Genomic DNA, 24,746 nt, shown 5'->3' with positions numbered 1-24,746 from the left:
CTTCACTTCCTTGTACATTAGTTTCTAAATGATAAGTTACCAAGTCCGTGTTTGAGAGAGAGCTTTTACTGGTTTAGCTGCCTGCCATAGGCCACTTGTAAGTCAGATTTAAATGCACAGCTTTAATGGTGTTATATGCAGAAGATTCCTTTAGTATACACATAAAACATATCCTGCTTTCCACATGCATTCAATGTTGCTAGACCCAGAAAGTCCATGTCAAAGTATCCTGGTGGTACCAAGGGTAGTTTTGGGCTGGAGAGAATCACAATCCATTTCCCTCCAGATGGAATATCAGAATGAAGGCATTGATGCTGTACCCGTGGAATATGAGGACAACTGCCCGCTCTTGGACATGTTCCTTCAGAAACCCCTGGGACTACTTGCACTTTTGGATGAGGAAAGTCGGTTTCCCCAAGCAACTGACCAGACCCTGGTTGGTAGGTACCTTCTGAGAAAAAGGCATATACATTTAGAACAAAACTTGGCTCGTGTCATCAATTGAGTGTACTTTAATGAATTTACCTTATGTATTTTGTCTATATGGTGGGTTGTAAGAATATAGGCCTTCTTAATTGAATTGAAGTGTTGTGGTAGAATTTGAATCTTAAAGCAAACCCATCACTATTCCTAACCCCTTCCCGCTTTCCTATTCTTGTGAACATGATTAGCATTACCCCCATGTTGATTTCATTTTTACACCTTCCTCTCTCTTCTTTCCTATAGGCAATGTTTGCTTCTCCTCCTTTGTGTGCCCCCATCTCGTGTCTTCCCCTGTACCCCCATCCACCTCTAATCTGATTTCATGCAGAAGCCCTTTCCAGTCTCCTGACTTCCAGGCTCCCACCTGCCCCATCTACCCTGGACATCTCAGCTAGTTTAGTCTTTCTAAAGCCACCTTCTCATTAGGTTACTATTATCTACAGGATGAATATAGGGCACCTCATCCTGACATCAAAGGCGCTCTATTCTCTACCCTATTCTTCTTGAATCTTCAGTGTTTTTCACAACCTTTGTTCCTCACTTAGATTGTGAGGTGCCTGGGGCAATGAAGCCTCAGTCTTTATGTGCTTTTAGTGCTTAGCAGTTTCTCACACGTAGTAGGCTTTCAACCACAATAGCAAAGATTGTGTGTTAAAGGAGAAACAAAAAGTTTCAAGCCTTTTCCCCAGCTGGGAAATTGATTTGTGGCAGAGATTCACTTTTATGAGTTGAAATTATAACCCTCAGTGGTTTTCTTTTATATATAACATTGTCACAAGTTGTCCAGATGAGTTTAAACCAGGTTCTAAAACTAACTGGCAGGGCCTCTGGTGTCATCAGTGTCCATGCTAGGAGTTCTTAGAAACAGCAGGAGAATATACGATCTTAGAGCACAGCCTGACATTAAGACAACGCTACACAACTAAGCAAGGATATAATGATAAATGCCCATCATATCGGTGACCTTTCTCCACCGTTGTTAATATCAAGGCCTTATTCTGAAAGCCCTTATTCTGAGTCATTCATGGCTTGAGGAACAAGTTTTTGTTTGAAAGAGGAAATAATTCACATTGTAACTCTCCAACATAAAAATCCATACAGATAAATTTGAAGATAATCTACAATGCAAATACTTCTGGAGGCCCAAAGGAGTGGAACTGTGCTTTGGCATTCAGCATTACGCTGGAAAGGTGAGGCCAATGTGACAGTTATTAGACCTGAATTTGACAAAGAGTAAGTGTCTGTATTACCCTGTCTGTGCTGCTCATGAAATTGCTTACAGATTTCTTTCCCCTTTTAATTCTTCCTGAATACGTAATCATAATTCTTAAAGTTTCTCAGTGGTGCCACTCACAGAAAGTTGCCCCTGGCATAGAAGCAATTTCTCACTGGGGTGGCCCACAGTGTTGCCATCTGCTTCTCACCTGAGGTTTGGCCTATAGAACTGACAGCTCTCCAGAGAGAAAACATATTACAGCTTTTTGCAGTGTTTAGTGGTAAATGTTCACATTCTAAAGTCATTTGGAGACATGTAGGTAATGGAGGAAGGTTAATATCACAGTGGGACTCAATTGTTAGTACTTTAATCATATGCCTAAGGGCTCCAAAATGTCCAGATGAAAAGAAAAAAATTCACATTATTATCCAGATGTTAAGCTTTTACAACTTAACTGAAATGTCCACTTTTCATACATTATGCCTCAGTCTCAATTTCAAGTTCCTGAAGCAGATTAGTGACTGATTCAGGAAATTCCCTATCCCATAACCACAAGCTCCCTGCTTATGTTATTCCCAAAGGAGCCATTTGAATTATGGCTAATTGTTTCCTCTGGAGTCTGCTGAAGCTGTAGGTCCAGGAAATTTGTAGGAGTTCAATAAAAGGCATTTTTGATTATTTTATTGATTTAAGATATATTGAAATTGTCATTCATATTCACATCATGGCATTGGAACTGATTTTCCTAACTAGATGTTGGGAAATTCTAGTACAAGGGAAGGGGATTATTTTTCTCTCTGCATAGTACTTTATGGTATCTATTTTGGATCTTTGTTAGACATTGCAATTCAGTTTTTACCCTTAAGTATTTTATTTACCTTAGCATATTAATGTCCTCCTCAGAGTCTGAAATACCAGCATCTACCCTAATTCCCCTCCCCATTCCTCTTTTCTGCCTCCCATTCCTGTCCTCCTCTTCTCACCTCTCTCTGTCTTTTATACCTATGTCCTACTCACCCCTCTTCTTGACTCTTTCTTACTATTTTCCTTTCTTGATTTTAGGGGAAAAACTTTTTTTATTTTAATTTTTTTGGGGCTCTGTGTCCTTTGCTGCATCCATTTGCCATTCAAAGCTTATTTGTAGAAAAGGAATTCTCTGAGGATGTTCCTTAAAATTTATCTGAGCTGGATCCCCTCTGTTCTGAGAACCAAGAACGACTCAGCATCCTTAAGTGATCACTCACATCTCATGAGGACCTAGGGAGGCAGTGAGAGTACTTAAAGTAGTTGTGAGCATAGAGTCAAACTGCCTGAGTTTTGATACCTACCTACCACTTGTGAAATGTGTGACCCTGGGCACATTACTGAGCCCCTTCCTAAGTCTCTGCCTGCCTACCAGTAAAATGGAGATAATAATAGTGTTTACCTCATAGGATGGATGCTTTGCACATGGTATCTAATATATTTTAATAATTTTTCTGATGTGATGTATCTTTGATAGGACTCTTCAAAAAGCAACTAGACAGGCCAGGTGCAGTGGCTCACACCTATAATCCCAGCACTTTGGGAGGCCGAGGCAGGTGGATCACGAGGTCAGGAGATCGAGACCATTCCAGCTAACACAGTGAAACCCCATCTCTGCTAAAAATAAAAAAATTATCTGGGCATGGTGGCACGTACCTGTGGTCCCAGCTACTCGGGAGGCTGAGGCAGGAGAATCGCTTGAACTCGGGAGGCGGAGGTTGCAGTGAGCCAAGATCATGCCACTGCACTCTGGCCTGGGTGACAGAGTAAGACTCTGTCTCAAGAAAGAAAAAAAACAAAACAAAACAACAACAAAAACATAAAAAACAAAAACTAAAGCAACTAGACAATGAGATAAACTGGTCTGTCAAAATCATAATTCTTCCCTTTATCTGGTGCTCTGGATATAAAAGCATGGCTATGTCAAGATGAGTTCTATAGAGAGGTCGATTAAAAACTGGCTAGACAAGTTGCCAGTGTCACCAGTGATGGACAGTTGACTTGGCTAATTTGGGGTTTGCTATTCTTGTTACAGGTATTATATGATGCTTCTGGGGTTCTTGAGAAAAATAGAGACACTCTCCCTGCCGATGTGGTTGTGGTCCTGAGAATGTCAGAAAACAAGCTTCTTCAGCAGCTCTTCTCAATCCCTCTGACCAAAACAGGTACCTGGGAACCCTCTGATAGCCCTGCTCCTAAAGCTTTTGCAAGACCAGGTGGAATTTTCCAGTTAGTGTCTGAATACTGCCAGGGCTGCACCACTAACATTGAACTTCTTTAAGCAGGAGTAAGGGTCTAAATTCAAGAAAAGGAAAATGATTGTTTCTTTTGTAATTTAATTGTGCAGCACCAGTGTGTACACAGACATGTGTACATGCACACATAAACATACACAAACTATCTATAACGTCAACTCTTAGACTTTCTCGTCCTTCTTTTCATTCTTCCCTTTATAAAGCCATACGATATCATTAATTCATGCTAAGCACTCTAGGATAGTCTCAGTTTACCAAGACTTATCAGGAAGATTATTTCTATTTGTATGTGATTCCAAGTGAAAGGAGTGTGCTGAATCAGAGGTCAGGGGATCCTCAAAGATCACCTTGGTCCAATTTCTACCCAGTTATGACCCCACCCCACCTCTCTCCTAACCAACTTGGAACAGGTTCATCACCTATGTATGTGGCCTTCGCCTACTTACAGTTACCTTCTGTTTAGTTGCTGTCAGTCCTCATGCCGAAAAAGCAGGAAACTAGAGCCAAAGAACAGAACTTCCAGGTCTTAACTGTTTTTCCAAATGGATTCTAATTGAGTCAACCTTTTAGAATATACCTGAGATTCTGCTGCTTTTAGCTAGGTGGCCAACTCAGCCTTCTCACAGCTCTACTCTCAAGGGCTTTGTGTTTTTTAGCCTAGGTCTAGAAATAGCAGTGGGCATGCTTTTAAGAAAAAAGGAAGAGAAACCTCTTTATCACTGTTCATTGTTCACTATTTCCTCTTCTTTTCTTCCCACATCCCTCTTAACTGGCTGCCAGGTCTGATTTTTAGCAACTTGCAGAGGAATGAAAAGCCTGGCTAAGAAAAAAAAAAGCCACATTCTACAGCCTTTGCTTCATCTTGACTTGGAAGGAAAGTTGAAATCCGGCTCTTTTTTCAGACATGCTCCTGTAAACAGAACTAGTAGCAATGCCCATCAGAAGGCTGCCCTCCAGCTTCCATTCCAGACCTTCCTTGGGGCAGCCGGGATTTAATTCAATATGGACTCCCGGGAGCTCGGGGCAGGTGTGGAAAGGGCTGGCTGGTGTTTCCTTACCAGAGACCCAGGGATGTAGACTCCTCATCAGGCGACTTCAGCACAGAGGTGAAGAGACAGCCATTATTGATAGGGGACATGCTCTCTGGGAAAAAAAAATCTATCCAAATAACTCTTCAGCTGGCATTTACATCCTCCCACAAATATTAATAACGACTTGTCAAATCTGTTCACAACTTTGGAATTCCGGTTTTTCAACCTTTGGCAAAATAAAAACCATTTAACAGCCTTGACCACTAGGTGGCGCTATGCAGAAAGTAAGGCCCGGCAGCCAGTCTCTGTTCTCCGTTGATTCACCCAACTGTGGGAGGAACAGGAACAAAGAGATAACCTCTGCCGCTGCGTCTTTTTTACCCCCTCCCAAAGAGCTTTCCTCTTGTCTTGTAACTGTTTCTGAATCTTGTTTTGAAACTACACTCCACACCACTTGATAGAAACAAAATTGAAAAATACGACTAGAAGCAAACGTGATGCACCAGTAGGCTTCCCAGTATTCCTGAGCTGTATATTATGCATAGTAATTTCCTTTGAGATCCTAAGCTTAAGTATAGCTTAGGATTCTCCACATTTTGAGTATAATTAAGCCACAAACATCAAAACTTACAAGCATTATTCTGTTTTCTTTTTCTGGAATTATTTATGTAGGAATGAATTCAATCAACAAACATTTATAGAACAGCGTCTAGTAATAAGATACTTTTTAGGCAACGAGGGAAATATAGCAGTAAAGGTAATATGGCTTTGCCGTACACCAACTAGAACTTTCTTTTAACTTCATTTTCTATATAGAATTTTCTGTACAGAATTGGGCACTAATTTATCTCCTTATGACAATAGTTGCCCTCAAACCTCAATTCTAACATGATTGTGCATCCTGTGTTGAATGTCAGAATATTACTTTTCTAAATTTTAAAACATTCATAGTCTATATTTTGGGGGGTTATTATGTTACAGCCTTTGAAGATGGGAAATCTCACTGGATAGAAATAAGTTATGCTGTTCATTGCCAATGCTTGTTTCAGGCATGTCCCTCTCATGAAAGGGAAGGTGCCTATACATCTTGACATTCCCACTGGAAGCAAGATCCCACACCATGCTGGCACTTTGGAAAAGAATATGCTAATATTTTCAGTGCACAAGAAAACATTTTCTTGTCATTTTTATTTTTCCTTGCTTTAATTGTTTTATCGAAATTAAATGGAGCACTAGTTCAGTAAGCATAGATATTATAGGCAATTACTTTATAAACCTCTTTTGAGGAATGAACTACAGGGAGGAAGGAAAAAGATCAAAGTTGAGGCCAGGCGTGGTGGCTTATGCCTGTAATCCCAGCACTTTGGGAGGCTGAGGCAGGCGGATCACAAGGCGGGTGGATCACAAGGTCAGGAGTTCGAGACCAGCCTGGCCAACATAGTAAAACCCCGTCTCTACTAAAAATACAAAAAATTAGCCGGATGTGGTGGCAGGCATCCGTAATCCCAGCTACTAGGGAGGCTGAAGCAGGAGAATTGCTTGAACCCAGGAGGTGGAGGTTGTGGTGAGCCAAGATAACGCCATTGCACTCCAGGCTGGGAACAGTGCAAGACTCCGTCTCAAAAAAAAAAAAAAAAAAAAAAAAATCAAACTTGGGAAGCCCTGGAGGCAATTAGCCCAAAGCATAAAAGGAGGTCCAGTGCTGGACTCCTCCATTTTGAAAGAGGAGAGGACGTTTGTTAGGAAGACCCCTAAGAGATGTTGGCAGTGGTCTGGCTCCTGATCTTGGTGGTGGTTACATGGATGCTTGCATTATATTTATTATGCTGTACATTTATGTTTTGCATACTTTTCTGTGTGTGCATTCTGTGTCACAGTAATGTTGGGTTTGTTTCCCCAAAAGATAGAGAAGACCCCTTAAAATGCAAAGAAAAAAAAAAGCTTGATGTGGTAGCACATGGCTAGGCTAGAGTCCCAGCTACTCAGGAGGCTGAGGCAGGAGAATCACTTGAGCCCAGGAGTTCAAGGCCAGTCTGGGCAACACAGCGACACCCCCATCTCTGAAAAAAATTAGAATTAAAAGTGTTTAAATGCAAAGAAAAACTTTAATTTCTTTATCGAAGGATTCCTGACAGTTAAGTTGACGTTTTCTGGTAGCTAGATTGCCACTGTCCTTTGCTTTTAAAAGAGCCCCAGGATCACTTTCCTGTTCTTTCAAGTTACCTCCTCTCTGGGCTGCTGGGCAGGTAACAATCCCTTCATTAGTATGTATTTTAAAAAGTATAGTCATGCATAGCTTAATGATGAGGATGCATTCTGAGAAATGCATTGTTAGTTGATTTCATCGTTGTACAAACATCATAGAGTTCTTACACAAACATAAATGATAAAGCCCACTATACACCTAGGCTATATGTTGTAGTCTACTGTTCTTGGGCTGTAAACCTGTACAGTATGTTACTGTACTGAATGTTGTAGTTAATTGTAAGACAATGCCAAGTATCTGTGTATCTAAACCTATCTAAACAGAAAAGGTACAGTACAACTATGGTATGATAATGTTACAGGACCACCAGTTTATATGCAGTCCATTGTTGACCAAAATGTACATGGCGCATGACACTACTGGGGCTTGATTTAATTTCTTATCAAGGTTGGGAGGATCAACCTCTGTGTGTATATGTGCAATCATAAAATCATAGATAGTAATCCAGTTGGCATTTTCTTGTTTCCAGCTCCCACTTTCCAGACTACTGAAGAGATTAAAAACCATGAGGAGTAGAATAATGAGGCCCAAGGTCACCAGGAGACAGGGCTCCTCCCAGGTTTCTGCAGCCCCCTTCTGCTTATACCTGGCTGCATCTGGCTGTGGAGGTGCCTGTGCCTGAGAGGCACACTCTCACTGCAAGGTTCTCAGTGACCTTCTGGTAAAAGGAAGCAGCCACAGTCAATATGAATTCGCTCTGTTCTCTTCTCATGCTTATGCAACCAGCCTTTTGCCTGCAGATGGGCCACTTCAGACATGATGAAATGTTCTTTGTAATACTTCCTATTGATAGGAAATCCTCTGAAGATTTTAGGTGTGAAAATTTGAAGTAGCAGCAACACTGCTTTCTAACCCTTCGGCTGGGACTTTTCAAACTGAATGATCTAGATAGAAAAACATTAAAAGGAAGGATGTTATAACATGATTTCAAGGCATATTTTCCTGTTTGGGGAATGTTCCACTTGCTACTAGTAAACTGAGAGAAAAACTTAAAAGGCTCAGGGGAAGAAAGAGGGTTTCAAAAAGAACTTGAAAATTCATTTTTGTCTTTGGATCATGAATTCTGACTTCCAAATAGTAGTTTGGGGGTGTTAAAGAAGTTATGAACTTGGGAAAAACTAGGAAAAATAAGAATAGCACCAGAGGGAACATTCTCTGAACCTCAAAGTTTGATTTTTTCTTCAGAACCTAGAACTGAGTTTTACCCTCATCGCTTTCTTCTGTCTGAAGACTCAGGTCTCTTCCATGGGATTTGATTTGTGGTGAAAATCAACAGTAAAGTATCTGTTTCTTGACTTCTATTTGCTCCTCTTTTTTTAGATGGGGGGACAAGATGAGCCCCCACATTGTCATATCTGTAAAGCATTATAATGCCTTCACTGCTAGAATCCTTGCAGTCAATTTTCTGAGTCCTGATTCTGTAATGCCCAAAATGAATTAAGCTCTTTTTTTTTTTTTTTTTTTTTTTTTGAGACGGAGTCTCTTTCCCCCAGGCTGGAGTGCAGTGGCGCGATCTTGGCTCGCTGCAAGCTCCGCCTCCTGGGTTCATGCCATTCTCCTGCCTCAGCCTCCCAAGTAGCTGGGACTACAGGCGCCCACCAACACGCCTGACCAATTTTTTGTATTTTTAGTAGAGATGGGGTTTCACTGTGTTAGCCAGGATGGTCTCGATCTCCTGACCTTGTGATCCGCCCGCCTCGGCCTCCCAAAGTGCTGGGATTACAGGCTTGAGCCACCGCGCCCGGCCTGAATTAAGCTCTTAAGAGAGTGCCTTTTGGCATCCATCTCTCAGTTTCCATTTTCCACTTATGGCTGTTGGTCTATCCTGACAGTTTAGCAAAAGGGTCTGGCAGATGAGCTGAATCTAAGTGACAAAATTTCAGGGCCACAGACATGGATAGTGCTGGCTCTTCCTGAAATGGAGGCTCTGATGAGCCAGCCCCATCAGGGGGCCCTGGGGAGTGAGTTCCTCCTTACAAAGAGACCCACTTCTTTCTATTTAATTTGGGAAGTGTATCTCAGTCAATAGATAATTATGTATTTAGAATCCGTCTAGATATGGTGCTATGTATAGGTTATTTCTAGAAGTAATACAACAAAGTCCCAGCTAGAATGGCCAGAGATCAATAGTGCCAAATCCCAAAATGTATAAAAGATGAACAAAAAATCTGCATTCTGAACAGGCACACAAATCCATAAGCGAAGCAATATAACAACTATATCCATACAAATAAAAATAGAAGGAAAAGTCAGGGAAATGTCATGGGTAAACATGAGGAAAGACTTCTTTTAACTAAGAAAGGCTTATTGGAGTGGTGTTTGTTTGTTTGTTTTTAATAGGAGACTAGAGAAAATTGGACAGTCTGAGAGTAATGAGGCATTCTAAGCCAGGGCCTACAGCACTGGAAAGGAGAGGGAGGTGGAAGTTAGATGATTAAATGAATAGGACAAGGAGGAAAGAACTCTTTGGGCAGAGGGAGGTTGTGAGGAGGAAGAAATGATGGCAGGCTGCTGAGCAGAGGATGGCTCATGATGCTGATCTGAACTGCTGTGAGTGCTGGGGCTGTGCTCTTGAAGAGCACAGCTTTAGGGTGTGAAAGGAAAACTTGAACAAGGGTGTTAAAGACTGACTAGTGAGAGCCAGGGTGCACCCACGGTGTTGTGTGTATATCTGTGTATGAATAGGTGCTCAATTAATACTTTTACATTCTAGATTTAGATTTAGGATCCAGTTTGAGTAAATTTTTGTATAAAATGTAAGGTTAAGGTGTTTTGGTTTTTTTCTTCGTAACTGTGCCTAGTTGGTCCAAAACCATTTGTTGAAACAACTATCCTTAGGCCGGGCGCGGTGGCTCATGCCTATAATCCCAGCACTTTGGGAGGCCGAGGTGGGTGGATCACAAGGTCAGGAGATCAAGACCATCCTGGCTAACATGGTGAAACCCTAACTCTACTAAAAATACAAAAAAATTAGCCAGGTGTGGTGGTGGGCGCCTGTAGTCCCAGCTACTTGGGAGGCTGAGGCAGGAGAATCGCGTGAACCTGGGAGGCAGAGGTTGCAGTGAGCAGAGATCACGCCACTACACTCGAGCCTGGGTGACAGAGCGAGACTCCATCTCAAAAAAATAAATAAATAAAATAACTATCCGTTCTCCATTGAATTGCTTTTGCACCATTGTCAAAAATCAATTGGTTATTATTTATGTGGGTCTGTTTCATTGATCAAACTATCTCCCTCTTCACCAATACCACATTATTGCAGATTTATAGTAAGTCTGTTTTTTTTTTTTTTTTTTTTTTTGAGATGGAGTTTTACTCTTGTCACCCAGGCTGGAGTGCAATGGTGCAATCTCAGCTCACTGAAACATCCATCTCCCAGGTTCAAGCGATTCTCCTGCCTCAGCCTCTTGAGTAGCTGGAATTACAGGCCCCCGCTACCACACGTGGCTAATTTTTTGCATTTTTAGTAGAGATGGGATTTCACTATGTTGGCCAGGCTGGTCTCGAACTCCTGACCTCGTGATCCACCCACCTCGGCCTCCCAAAGTGTGGGGATTACAGGCATGAGCCACGATGCCCAACTATACTAAATCTTAAAATCAGGTAGTATGATTCCTTCAACTTTATTCTTCTTTTTCAAAATGGTTTTGGGTGTTCTAGCTCCTTTGTCTTTCCATATAAATTTTAAATGCAGCTTGTCTATATCTATAAGAAGTCTTGCTGGGATTTTGACTAGAATTGCATTAAATCTACAGGTGAATTTAGGAAGAATTCGCAAACTTGCTATGTTGAATATTCCGTTCCATGAGCATGGTGTGTCTATTTATTTGGATCTTCTTTGATTTGTTTAATCAATGTTTTGTTGTTTTCAGCATGCAGATCCTATACGTGTTTTATTAGATGCATGATGAAGTATTTCAATTTACAGAACTAGTATAAATGGGTTTTTTATTTTGATTTTAGTTATTCATTGCTAATATGTAGAAATACACATGATTTTTGTGTACTGACTTTGTCACTCACAACCTTGCTAAACTCATTAGTCCTAGAAGTCTTCTTGTTTTTGTTTTTGTAGATTCCTTGGGATTTTCTGTATAGACAATCATGTTGTCCATGAATGAGAACTCTTTTGTTTCTTCCTTTCCAATCGTAATGCTTTTTATTTCTTTTTCTTGCCTTATTATACTGGCTAGGACTTCCAGTATGATATTGGATAAAAGTGGTGAGAGGAGACATATTGCTTTGTTCCTGATCCTGAGGTGAAAACCTTCTGTCTTTAACCATTAAGTATGATGTTAGCTGTGGGTTTTATGTAGGTGCCTTTGCACTTACTGTTCCCTATATCTGGAACTTTTTTTTTTTTCCTAAGACATACCCATGGCTAACTTCTCTTCATTCAGATCTTTTCTCTAAACCTACCTTTTCTGGCTATCCTATCTAAAATTTCAACCTATTCAACATTTTATATCCACATTCCTGTTTTATTTTTCTTCTTAGCACTTACTATTACCTTGCGTTCTATATACATTTTACTTATGTATCATGTTTATTGTCTGTCTTCCTTCACTATAATGTAAGCTCCAAGAGGGTAGGGAATTTTTATCTCGTTTGTCCATTACTGTGTCCTCAAAGCCTTAAAATATGTCTGGCATATAGTAGGCATTCAATATATTTTTGCTCAATAAATGGATAGAAGAGCCAAATCTACGCATCCACCTGCATTGTTCCTGTTTGCTCTATCTTCCTTCTATATATTTTTTTCACAAAGATACCACATGACCAATGTATCTATCTTCCTTCTGGTCCAAGGGCTTCTGAACCATCCCTGCTCTTCTTACAGATAAGATGCTCTCTACTTGTATGCAGCATCCTTTCCTCTCTTAACTCCACAAAGATTTTGATCCTGTAGGTACTTCTCATCTCTTCTGCGTATCCGTTTATTCCTCTTGATGTGGTTGTTCTTATCAACATAGTCTCTTTCATCTTTTCAATTATTTATTATGGGTTGAATTGTGTTCCCTCCAAAAAAAGATACATTGAAATCCTAAGCCCCAGTACCTCAGAATGTGACCTTATTTGGAATTAGGGTATTTGCAGAGATAGTCAACTTAAAATCATATCCTTAGGATGAGCCCCTAATCCAATATAAATGATGTTCTTATAAAAAGGGGAAATCTGAACACAGAGACACACACCAGGAGAACACCCTGTGAAGATGAAAGCAGAGTTCATGGTGATACATCTACAGCATCGCTCACCTGAACCTGCTAACTCAACTCTGCTTCTCCACTTGCCTCATATAGCCCAACAGCCATCTTAAAAGATACAAACTAGGCAGGATTAGTGGCTCACGCCTGTAATCCCAGCACTTTGGGAGGCCGAGGCAGGTGGATCACTTGAGGTCAGGAGTTCGAGACCAGCCTGGCCAACATGGTGAAACCCCATCTCTACTAAAAATACAAAAAATTAGCCAGGCGTGGTGGTGCACGCCTGCAATCCCAGCTACTCGGGAGTCTGAGGTAGGAGAATCACTTGAACCCGGGAGGCAGAGGTTGCAGTGAGCTAAGATTGTGCTGTTGTACTCCAGCCTGGGCAAAAGAGCGAGACTCCGTCTCAAAAAAAAAAAAAAAAAAAAGATACAAAATAGATGATGTCATTCCTCTGTTTAAAGTTTCCACTGGATCCTCATCACACCTAGAATAAAATCCAAACTCCTTTTTTTTTTTGTACGCACAAACTCCTATGTGATCTGTCCCTGCCTGTATCTCTGTCCTCACTTCCCTGAAGTCTTTCATTTACTCTGTTTTCATTTTGTTCCTTAGATATTCCAAGCCTTTTCCTGACTCTGCTCTAGCTGCTCACTCTGCCTGGAACCCTCTTTCCCCAGTTTTTTTTTTTTTTTTTTTTTTTGAGACGGAGTCTCACTCTGTTGCCCGGGCTAGAGAGTGCAGTGGCATGATCTTGGCTCACTGCAACCTCCGCCTCCCGGGTTCAAGTAATTCTCCTGCCTCAGCCTCCCGAGTAGCTGGGTCTACAGACGTGTGCCACCACACCCGGCTAATTTTTTTTGTATTTTTAGTAGAGACAGGGTTTCACTGCGTTAGCCAGGATCTCAATCTCCTGACCTCGTGATCTGCCTGCCTCGGGCTCCCAAAGTGCTGGGATTATAGGCTTTCCCCAGATCTTTATGGGTCCCTGTCTTTCTTGTGAGCCAGAATTTAAGCTCAAATGTCACCTCCAAAGAGAGGTCTTCTCTGTCTACCCAATGGAAAGTAGCCCCTCTCTTCCTCACTCATTCGATGACATCATCTGTTTAACTGCCTCCTTCAAGAGCCAACATACGTCTGTCTCTATCCCTGCCCCCACTCCATGCTAGCCTGTAAACAACTTGAAGATAGAGCCCTTATTAGTCCTGTTTACTACTGTATATCCATGACCCAGAGCAGTGCCCAGTGCATAGAAAGTATTCAATAAATATTTGTTAAATAACTCAGTTAACTACTGCAAGATAGAAACTAAAGTTGAAGTCCAAGTCCGGACTCCCAATCTAAGGCTCTGTATTAGTATAATAGGGCTACCATGTCAGAACACCACAAACAACAGAAATGTATTGCCCTCGTTCTGGAGGCTACAAGTCCAAGATTCAGGTGAAGGCAGAGTTGGTTCCTTCTGGAGGCTCTGAAGGAGCGTTTGTTCCAGGCCTCTCTCCTGGCTTCCAGTGGTTTTCCAGCAATCGTTGGTGTTCCTTGTTTCTGCACCAACCCTCTGTCTGCCTTCACCTTCACAAGGTGTTCTCCCTCCATGTCTGTGTTTAAGTTTCCCCTTTTTATAAGGACATCATCATAATGGATTAAGTATCCACCCTACTCCAGTATGACCTCATCTAAACTTATTAAATCTACAAAGGCCCAATATCCAAATAAGGTCACATTCTGAGGTACTTAAGGGTTAGGACTCCAACATATGAATTTTTTAGGGACACAATTCAATGTATAATAGGCTCTTTCTGAGTGGGAGGGAATGGGGGATTGGGAGAGCTTAAGATACTGAGGCATCACCAAGGAGGAGGGAGTGGGGCTGCCAAGCCCTAGGCCTAGGTAAGGATGGGACCAGATTCCTGAGTTTAAATCGCCCAGTCCTGTGGGTGTGCAGGAGGCTTCAGTGAGGTCAGGTCGTAGTTTGACCTTCATGTCATTGCCAGCATATTGTCCCTAGTGAGTTGAGACTGCTCTCATTTGGGCCAAAAGAGCTAGGGAGCCCTGGTTTCCATGGCTGAGGGGCCTGTGTGTCTGGCTTGCAGGGCAGAGGAGGGCCCATGCTCACCATACTTCCCTTGCCTTCCTGTGTTATTTCTGAGTCTGACAATAAAGCATTGTTGATTTGTCTTTTACATAACTAAGCTACGTTAAAAATGCATCTTTTTATTAGCAGAGGCATTATTGTATTAATATCATCACTACTAAATTTTCTCTTTGCAAAACTAGAATTTTAAGCTGGAATCTGGAGAAGTGTGATTTCCCTGGAAAAGAGTTTGTAGAGCTCTTTGTTTGTGAAAAGTGCATCCCTAGGTCTTCATAAAAGCTCTAGCACCTAACTGAAAAATACAGGAGCTCTTAACAACAGCCAGTGTTTACAACAGGGTGGAGTGTGGTGCTCAGTCCAGACCTGTTTTCCTGGAAATAAGGCCCATGATGAGAACAGAAGTCCCTGCACCTCACATTCTAAGTTCAGGAAAGGTCTAAGAGTTGTTACCTCCATCCCCTGGCCCTAGGCCACCTGGGGGCAAAGGGAGAGTATGCTTTTCCTCCCCCAAACTGGCGAAAGGAGGCAGTTCTCGAAAGAATCACTCGTGAAATTTGGAGGCAATTACTTTAAAAAAAAAAAAAAAAGCATGCTTACAATTTCATCCCCTAATTGGATGCTTGCTTAGCTAGCAAAATATATAACCTTTCCCTTTGTAGGGGAAAAGGTAACTAGAGAGCAAGAGATGTCATAGTGGGGAACTGTCCCATTTTGAGTTTTCAGTTCTTCACAAAAATGGAGGGATCCTTTGTGAGCCCACAGCCCCACCATTGTCTGAGGACATAGAAGAAATCAAGGGCTACTGTCTCATTGGGAATCAGATAGCACAAGGCAAAAAGATGCACACATCAGATGAATGTACTGTGAGTGTTGAGGCTCAAGGTCAGTTAAAAGATGTAGCTAGTCTGGCAAGGGATCATATGTTAGTTTGATATGGTGCTGGAGCAAATCCCCAGCTAGTGCTAGAACCTGTCAGCCTCCGAGGATCAGGACGTACTTTTCACAAATAAAGAGGTCTGGGAAACTCTTTATTTTATCTAGGGCTGCCAGAACAAATTAACACAGACTGAGCGGTTTAAACAATAGGCATTTGCTTCTCACAGTTCTGGAGGATAGAAGTTGGAGATCAAGGTGTCAGCAGGTTTGGTTTCTTGTGAGGCCTCCTCCATGGCTTACTAATAAGGACACCAGTCATAATGGATTAGGACCCACTCTTACAGCCACATCTTAATTTACTGTCACCTCTTTAAAAATCCTATCTCCAAATACAGTCACATTCTGAAGTACTGGGGGTTATTAGGGCTCCAACATGAGAATTACGGAGAAGAAACAGCTCAGCTGGCAACAGATCACTAAGAGCTTGGGTAGCTGTTAAGTGTGAGCTCCTTAATTGTGGGGCATGTGGGGACTACCATCTTTCCTTATAAAGCTCAAGGACCACTGTGGCCACCTAGAGCAGATCTGCAGCATCCCCAGTCAGAGAAGGAGAGCTCTGCCCCTCTCATCCCCACTCCCTCTGCCGCACCTAGGGAGCTAGCCTAGAGAAGATGAGGGGAGAGAAGAACCCTCCAAGCCCGTGAAAGCCATACATCCAGCCTGGGGGCAGGAGGAAAGTGAGGGAAAACTTGCAAATTGATGTAATATTAAAGGTTAAAAACAAACAAGAATGAGGCCGGGTGTGGTGGCTCACGCCTGTCATCCCAGCACTTTGGGAGGCCAAGGCAGGTGGATCATGAGGTCAGGAGTTCAAGACCACCCTGACCAACATGGTGAAACCCCTTCTCTACTAAAAATACAAAAATTAACTGGGTGTGGTGACGCATGCCTGTAGTCCCAGCTACTTGCAAAGCTGAGGTAGGAGAATTGTTTGAACCGGGACCCGGGAGGCGGAGGTGGCAGTGAGCCAAGATCGCACTACTGCATTCCAGCCTGGGCTACAAGAGGGAGACTCTGTCTCAAAAACAAAACAAACAAACAAACAAAAAAACCAAGAATGAATTATCAAAACTATAATAATATTTAATAACTGAAAAAATATATGAAATGGAACTATGCTACAGTTAAGGAGCTGCCATCTTCACAGAAAGCTGAGGCCACATGGGTGAGGGAAGTTAGAGGGAAAAGTGAAATTGTTTCTGGATTACCCCCAGAGAACTGAGATGTCTCAGTATGCTGATTTCATGCCTGAGGCACAAGCAGAGAACCACAGAGCTTTTGCAGACCTGATCCTGGTAAGCTGGCAGGTTCTACCACTAGCTGGGGGTTTCTTCCAGCACCAGCCTGGAGTGGGTGACAGATTCTTGTCTCGGGGAAAGGGCAATGACACAGACAGTCCCCTGTGAATAATAGAACTAGCAAATGTTAATTACATGGGCTCCTCGTCTCCATCAGTCTGCAGCTGGAGCTGCGCAATTCAGCACATTGGTCTAGCCAGCTGCACAGTCCTGTCTCACGTGACCATCTTGTCTGACTGACAAGATCATAAGTGCCATGAGAACAGAAGCTGGGTCTCCTGTTTCGTTTATATACCAAACATGTAGTCAGTACTGGTCACATTACTTCACAGCCGCAGGCTAATTCTGCTTTTTAGAGTTACTTCTGCTCCACGCCACCACCCCTCATCACCACACCTTCCAACCCTGCCCTTGCTCTGCCTCCCCAACATTTTTGTGTTCAAAACTCAGTCCTAGCATCACCTCTTCCAGGGGGGTTCTAGTCTGGGTTGGGTAAAATTCCTGGTACCACTAGAATGTAAGTTCCATTAGGACAGGGATTTTTGTCCATTTGGTTGGCACCTCTTTCCATCGTCTAGAGAGGAGTGTGACAGGAGGTGCTCAGAGAGTCTTTCTGTCCAGATAGTGCAATTTGTGGACAGTTTCCTGGTAGTGCTGGGAACACTTTGAAAGCACATCACAAATGTGGGTCATCCTGTGATTTACGGTGCTGGCAGAAAGCCCACCAGAATCAGATCTATTTTAACAAGTTGTGAAATTCAGAAGGCACTCCACTCAGAACTTCATATTCTGAATGTAGAGAGATGAGTATGAAGCCCTTATTAGGACTCATGCACCATAGGCGTGCAGATGTAATTGCAGTTACTTCTGGCATCTGAAACCAATTGCTGGCCACCTTCTTGGATTGGGCGGGGTGGGGGCTTTCCCAGAAGCAAACAGTACACTTGTGGCTAAAGTACAGATCTTGAAGCACGAGAACCACGTACTCCCTTCACATCATAACTTCCCTCTTGAAATGTGGCTTCCCAGGGGTTCCACCCAGCCCTCTCCAGCCACCCTGACTCTGGGTGGATGTGTGAGGATGAGTCCCACCTTACTGCCACAGCATGCTGGGAGGACCAGAAGCTGTATCTGTGAGATGTTGTGAGGGCTGTGCCCTCTTCTGCCCTTGTCCTGGCCTTATCTGGACAGCCCCAGGAGGAACTTCACACCTTCCTGGCTCTTCCCTTGTTAATGGTTTTCAGCCCTTGTTTAGAAGAATCTGATTTTCTTTGTAAAGCTTATTGAGGGTAAAATATGTGTATGATGTGGCTGTGGAGTGAAAAGAGCATCCCTTGAAATTCTTGTTGCCTTTTCCTCCATCCCTGAATGTTTTTAGGTTTTAATTTGTACTCTGCAAGTGCTGTTTTGTTTTTTAAGTGGCTTAAGTGTTTCTTTCATTTTTAAAATTCTCCATGCAGTTTCTCCTACCCTATCAGCTATGGTGGAATGAAGAACTCTGGACTGTAAGTCAGGAGACAAGCTAAGAGCTACCTGAACTGGTACTTTGCATTTGGCAGATTTGATTTAAAGTTCTGAGCAGTTTCCACATCTGCAAAGTGAGGGATGTGCATTAAGAAGAGCCTCCAGATTAGACGGGACCTTAAAATTGAACAGACCACCCCCTAATATCTCTAGACCAGATGTTCAGTCTTGAGTTGCTTTGTTGTTGTTGTTGTTGTTATTTAAGGAAATGGGGTCTTACTCTGTTGCCCAGGCTGGGGTACAGTGGTACCATCGTAGCTCACTGCAGCCTGGAACTCCTGAGCTTAAGCAATCCCCCTGCCTCAGCCCCGCAAGTAGCTGAGATCACAGGCATGAGCCACTGCACCTGCCTGATTTACTCTGGTTTGGAAGTGTCTACTTGGGTGTCTTTAGAAAACCTTATGGGACAACGCTGTGCAATGAAATGTAAAATGTTCTATTAGCCACTTTTTTTTTTTTTGGAGATGGAGTGTCTCTCTGTTGCCCAGGCTGGAGTGCAGTGGCTTGATCTCAGCTCACTGCAGCCTCTGCCTCCCAGGTTCAAGCGATTCTCCTGCCTCAGCCTCCCAAGTAGCCAGGATTACAGGTGTGCACCACCATGCCCAGCTAACTTTTGTATTATTAGTAGAGGCGGGGTTTCACCATGTTGGCCAGGCTGGTCTTGAACTGACCTCAGGTGATCCACCTGCCTTGGCCTCCCAAAGTGCTGGCATTACAGGTGTGAGCCACCATGCCCAGCAGCCACATTTTTTTAATTAGCCCTATTTTAAAAGTAATAAATAACAAGTCACTGAAATTAATTTCAATAATAGATCTTCAACTCACGTATCAAAAGTATTATTCAACATGTAACCAATATAAAAGTTATTGAAATAGTTTACTTGTTTTGTACTAAGTCTTCAAAATCTGATGTGCATTTTATATCTATGGCACATTTCAATTTAGACCAACCATATTTCTTTTTTTTTTTTTTTTTGAGACAGAGTTTCAGTCTTGTTGCCCAGGCTGGAGTGCAATGGCATGATCTCAGCTCCCTGCAACCTCCGCCCCCCCAGGTTCAAGTGATTCTCTTGCCTCAGCCTCCCAAGTAGCTGAGATTACAGGTGCCTGCCACCACACCCAGCTGATTTTTTGTATTTTTAGTAGAGATGGCGTTTCACCATGTCGGCCAGTCTGGTCTTGAACTCCAGACCTCAGGTGATCCACCCACCTCCGCCTCCCAAAGTGCTGGGATTACAGACATGAGCCACCATGCCCAGCCTAGTCCAGCCACATTTCATATGTGTGGTAGCCACCATATTGAGTAGCATGACTGCAGAGAATTGCTGCATCGGCCACAGAAGTGCCTCATTCCTGCTCTCAAAGAGAAATGCAGAAATGCCAAGGAGCCCTTCTTGTTGATCCTCCCAAAGAAGATAAAGTGAGGTGGGGTAGCACAAAATAATTCTGCAGATTGGCTTCTTCATAAAATATTTATTTTCTTGTGTGCAGACTTGACTTCAGATTATCTCCTAGTGTGTAAGAGACATTATTGTTCCCGGATTTGCAGAGTTTCAGCAAAAGCTTTTTTTTTTTTTTTTTTTTTTTTTGAGACAGAATCTCACTCTGTGGCCAGACCAGAGTGCAGTGGTGTGATCTCAGCTCACTGCAACCTCCGCCTCCTGGGTTCAAGTGATTCTCCTGCCTCAGCCTCCTGAGTAGCTGGGACTACAGGCGTGCACCACCACACCCAGCTAATTTTTGTATTTTTAGTAGAGACGGGGTTTCACCATGTTGGCCAGGATGGTCTTGGTCTCTTTACGTCGTGATCCGCCTGCCTTGGCCTCCCAAAGTGCTGGGATCATGGGCATGAACCACCGTGCCCAGCCCATAGCAAAAGTTTTTAGCAGTTTCCTTTGTTATTTTTGGAGAGATAGAAGTGTTCCATATTATCAGTACTGAGCAGTGTTTTCCAAAATGTTTTTCTTGAGACACCAGATCTGTGTGGTGTTAAGAGGTGTGAGCTGAAGAAGATTTCCATGACCAAAAAGTGTGGGGAAGGAATATTGATTACGAATATCCAACAGGTATCTTTACTGCAGAAATACCAAGAGATGGCTCCCGTGTACCAGACATCCACAATCAGTGAGATCCTTTTTGTGAGAAGCACCCTGAGAGTCAAGAATCATGTGGGACCTGCTAAGACAATGCTGATCAGATGATCTCCCTGAGTCTTCCTTTTCCAGGACATCCTTCCAGTGTGGGTCTTAAATCCATTTCCAAAAGTTCCTCTTGCCTTCCTGGCTCTAAGGCCCTGTTGCTACTGTGTCTTTGAAAAAGAAAAACTAGGCCAGGTACGGTGGCTCACGTCTATAATCCCAGCACTTTGGGAGGCCGAGGTGCGTGGATCACAAGGTCAGGAGTTCGAGACCAGCCTGGCCAATGTGGTGAAACCCCGTCTCTACCAATAATATAAAAATTAGCTGGGCATGTCGGTGCGTGTCTGTGGTCCCGGCTATTCGGGAGGCCGAGGCAGGAGAATCGCTTGAACCTGGGAGGCGGAGGTGGCAATGAACCGAGATTGCACTCCAGCCTGGCAAAAGAGGAAGACTCCGTCTCAAAAAAAAGAGAAAAAGAGAAACTAAAATAAACTTTAATAATGAGTTATGATAATGATTCCAATCTTGGGAAAATTAGTGTCTGTTGTGAATCAGATTCACCATCTTCCCCTAACACATTTTAATAGTTCTCTTATAGGTCCTGAATAAGACAGTGAATGTATATATATATATATATATATATATATATATATATTTTTTTTTTGAGTGCAGTGGCGAAATCTCGGCAAGACAGTGAATGTATATTTTAAGTGGAAGTTCAATTTAGAGCCATTTTGTTTTATTTCTTTAATGATCCTGCTAAGTATAGCAAGCATAGCAGCTTTGATTTTTCAAATGGTCAGAATACAAGAAAAAGAAATTCTGCTTCTCTCTGCCAGCATCCTTCTCATTCATAGAAAAGAAAAATGTTCCCATTTGAGATGAAAGATTCTTTACTTTTTCCATATTTATTTCATATTTCTAATAGCTCATATTGGAGAAAAGGTCTCAAAGCCATTTATAGTTTATTAAGCCATCCCACTCTAAAGTCTTTTTATAATGGGACTTTCAGGTCATTTCCCTCCATTAGTAACAGACACCTCCTGGCACTTTAAATCAAATAAATTAGAAACAAAGCCATTATAATTATCATCTCTTTACTTAAAGATGGAGTAAAACTTAACATTTTTCCCCAGGAATTTAGGTCATGTTAATAGAAACTCTATTTTTCTTTTTAGAACACAAGACCGCCTTCTAACAGTCTGGTCCATATGTTAGAAGCATATAAAGTTAATCATTTTGCTTTGGTGCCAACGTGTTGTGTGCAAAGAGAAGCTGTAAACCACAGCTGTGTGGAGTAACAATTGTGAACTTTACTGGCTTGCATATGTGAGTCATCAGTAAACTAAATTAAATGTTGCTTAACTGAACTCGAGAGCTGGAGGTTGCAAGGGAAGACGGCTAAGATTTTATTAAGGTTTGAATTTAGTAGAGTGGTTCCATCTTTGCATTTTGCAAGGGACTTCAAGTTATACAAAACTCAAATCAACTGTTGTCCAGATGATTAGGTTTTTTGGCTTCTCCGTAACAATAGTGATTGCCGGGTAATCAATGGGAATTACTGTTCAGTTGACCTAGTTTGGTGTGTAAACAGCCAAAAAAAAATCCAGACATCCTCTAAAATCAATTGGGCCCAATTAGTTTGGCCAGGCAGCAATCCCATCAGCTACTCAGTGGTCTTCCTTGCATAAGATCAAAATCCCTGAAATGATTACAGTGTAATTGGAGCATCTTGATAGGTTCTCTGAGCATTACTACTTAGTGCTATGACCTTGAGCAAGAGACTTGAATACTCGGCCTCAGTTTTATTTCTTTGTGGACTGGTGACATGGCTCACAGGGTTGTTGTATTAAGTAATTCATTTAAAAACATTTAGCACGTATCTACGACATTGTAAACCCTCAAACAATGTTAGTATTTAAGTATTGTTAAATATTTTTTGATCTGGAGCAGAGTGATAAATATGAGACAAAAGTAAGTAGATTTCCACATTTATTTTCTTAATCTCTGATTTTTTTTTTTTTTTTTACAATAAAGCAGTAGATAACATTTGTTTATTCTCTTTTTCTCTTTCTCTGTCTTCTGTTGAGAGTTTGAGATTTCTGTGTTTACCTTAAGAAGATAAACAGGGGGTGCTGGGGCTCATGCCTGTAATCACAGCTACTCAAGAGGCTGAGGCGAGAGGATTGCTTGAGCCCAGGAGTTCGAGACTGCAGTGAGCTGTGACTGTGCCACTGCACTCTAGGCTGGGTGATAGAGCAAGACCTCATCTCTTTTTTTTTTTTTTTTTTTTTTTTTGAGACAGAGTCTCGCTCTGTCACCCAGGCGCGAGTGCAGTGGCGCAATCTCGGCTCATTGCAAGCTCTGCCTCCTGGGTTCACGCCATTCTACTGCCTCAGCCTCCTGAGTAGCTGGGACTACAGGCACCCACCACCACGCCTGGATGATTTTTTTGTGTTTCAAAACACAGACGGGGTTTCACCATGTTAGCCAGGATGGTCTCGATCTCCTGACTTCGTGATCCGCCCGCCTCAGCCTCCCAAAGTGTTGGGATTACAGACGTGAGCCACCGCGTCCAGCCGACCTCATCTCTTAGAAAGAAGATATACATGAAAGAATAAAATAACCCCCCAAACCTTATATTATTCAATTTATTTACTTTTTTCCTAGTCATCCAATTCAACATTTAAGGAGGATTTAGGCAATAGAAAATTGGATCATCTGTAAAACTCTGATTAACCAAAACTCCTAATTGATAGCAGTTTTATAAATTTCAAAATATGTGCTGAACTCCATAAATATGTATAATTATTGTGTCAATTATAAATAAAAATAAATTTAAAATATATATATATGCTGAATAGATCATTACTTAGCTGAGCCAACTGATTTAGCTTGAACTAAAATTGCTTTGCTAACTAACACCTCTAAAGTTTCCACATGGCTCCAATCAAATTCTCTGCACCATCAACATCTGCATCTCCACTTGCCATTGGAAACTCTGTTAACCATAAATTTTTTATTTTTTTTTGAGATGGAGTCTCACTCTGTTGCCCAGGCTGGAGTGCAGTGGCTCGATCTCGGCTCACCCCAACCTCCACCTCCCGGGTTCAAGTGATTCTCCTGCCTCAGCCTCCTGAGTAGCTAGGACTACAGGTGTGTGCCACCACACCCGGCTAATTTTTGTATTTTTAGTAGAGATGGGGTTTCACTATGTTGGCCAGGCTGGTCTCGAACTCCTGACCTCATGATCTGCTCTCCTCGGCCTCCCAAAGTGCTGGGATTACATGCGTTAGCCACCGCATCCGGCCTAAACTCTGTTAACTATAAATTTAACAGGAGCACTTTATTCCTCACACTCAGTAAACATTCATCCAGCCTTCTGTGGTGGATGAAACCCAGGTACTAAGGCAAGTAAAGTCACCCAAGCCCTCCTAACAAGTATGTGGCAGAGCTGAGACAAATCCCGAGTGGTTTGACCCCAGAACATACATCTTTTTTTCTTTTAATTTTTTTTAATTCTTATTTTTAATTTTTGTAGGTACATAGTAGGTATATATATTTATAGGGTACATAAGATATTTTGATACAGGCATTCTTTTTTTTTTTTTTTTTTTTTTTGTGGAGTTGGAGTCTCACTTTGTTGCCCAGGCTGGAGTGCAATGGCGCGATCTCAGCTCACTGCAACCTCTGCCTCCCGGATTCAAGCGATTCTCCTGCCTCAGCCTCTTGAGTAGCTGGGATTACAGGCGTGCGCCACCATGCCCGGCTAATTTTGTATTTTTAGTAGAGACAGGGTTTCACCATGTTGGCCAGGCTGGTCTCGAAATCCTAACCTTGTGATCCACCCACCTCGGCCTCCCAAAGTTCTGGCATTACAGGCGTGAGCCACCGTGCCCGGCCAATACAGGCATTCTTAACCACTGACTGCACCTCTGCAATCCAGGCATCAAATAGTTTGAGCAAAGAGTCTGAAATATGAAAGGATCTTGGCATGGCCAGAGACCAGCAAAGAGTTCATGGTATGTGGAGGCAAGTGGGGTAAGCTGGTGTCTGCTTTTAGAGGGCTTTGGATGTCATGTTAAATTAAAAAATTTAAGAAAATATTCAGTGCCACACCATTCATTCACAAATAATTATTGAATGCCTACTATATGCTAGGTGTATTGTACTAAGCACTAAGTGTGAGGTGCTAAGTAGAATAGACTTAGTATTTGCCCTCATGCAGCTTAGAATGGGGAATCACAGATAATTTTAGATTCATGGATAGCTT

General features: G+C 42.3%; 1 protein-coding gene across 1 annotated transcript in view; it reads left to right on the top strand.

Annotated features, from left to right (window-relative positions):
• MYO3B (myosin IIIB) overlaps positions 1-24,746 on the top strand; it is a 476,027-nt gene that overhangs the window by 209,421 nt on the left and 241,860 nt on the right. The window contains exons 20-22 of the mRNA XM_058435743.1: positions 287-440; positions 1,585-1,673; positions 3,759-3,888. Of these exons, the coding sequence (XP_058291726.1) occupies positions 287-440; positions 1,585-1,673; positions 3,759-3,888 (373 nt within the window). The remainder of the gene's footprint in view (positions 1-286; positions 441-1,584; positions 1,674-3,758; positions 3,889-24,746) is intronic.

This window comes from Hylobates moloch, unplaced genomic scaffold, assembly GCF_009828535.3.
Source record: "Hylobates moloch isolate HMO894 unplaced genomic scaffold, HMol_V3 SCAFFOLD_1, whole genome shotgun sequence".
In the NCBI taxonomy this organism is placed as follows: Eukaryota; Metazoa; Chordata; class Mammalia; order Primates; family Hylobatidae; genus Hylobates; species Hylobates moloch.
The sequence above is the reverse complement of the archived record's forward strand: the minus strand, read 5'-3'. Positions and strand labels throughout refer to the sequence as shown.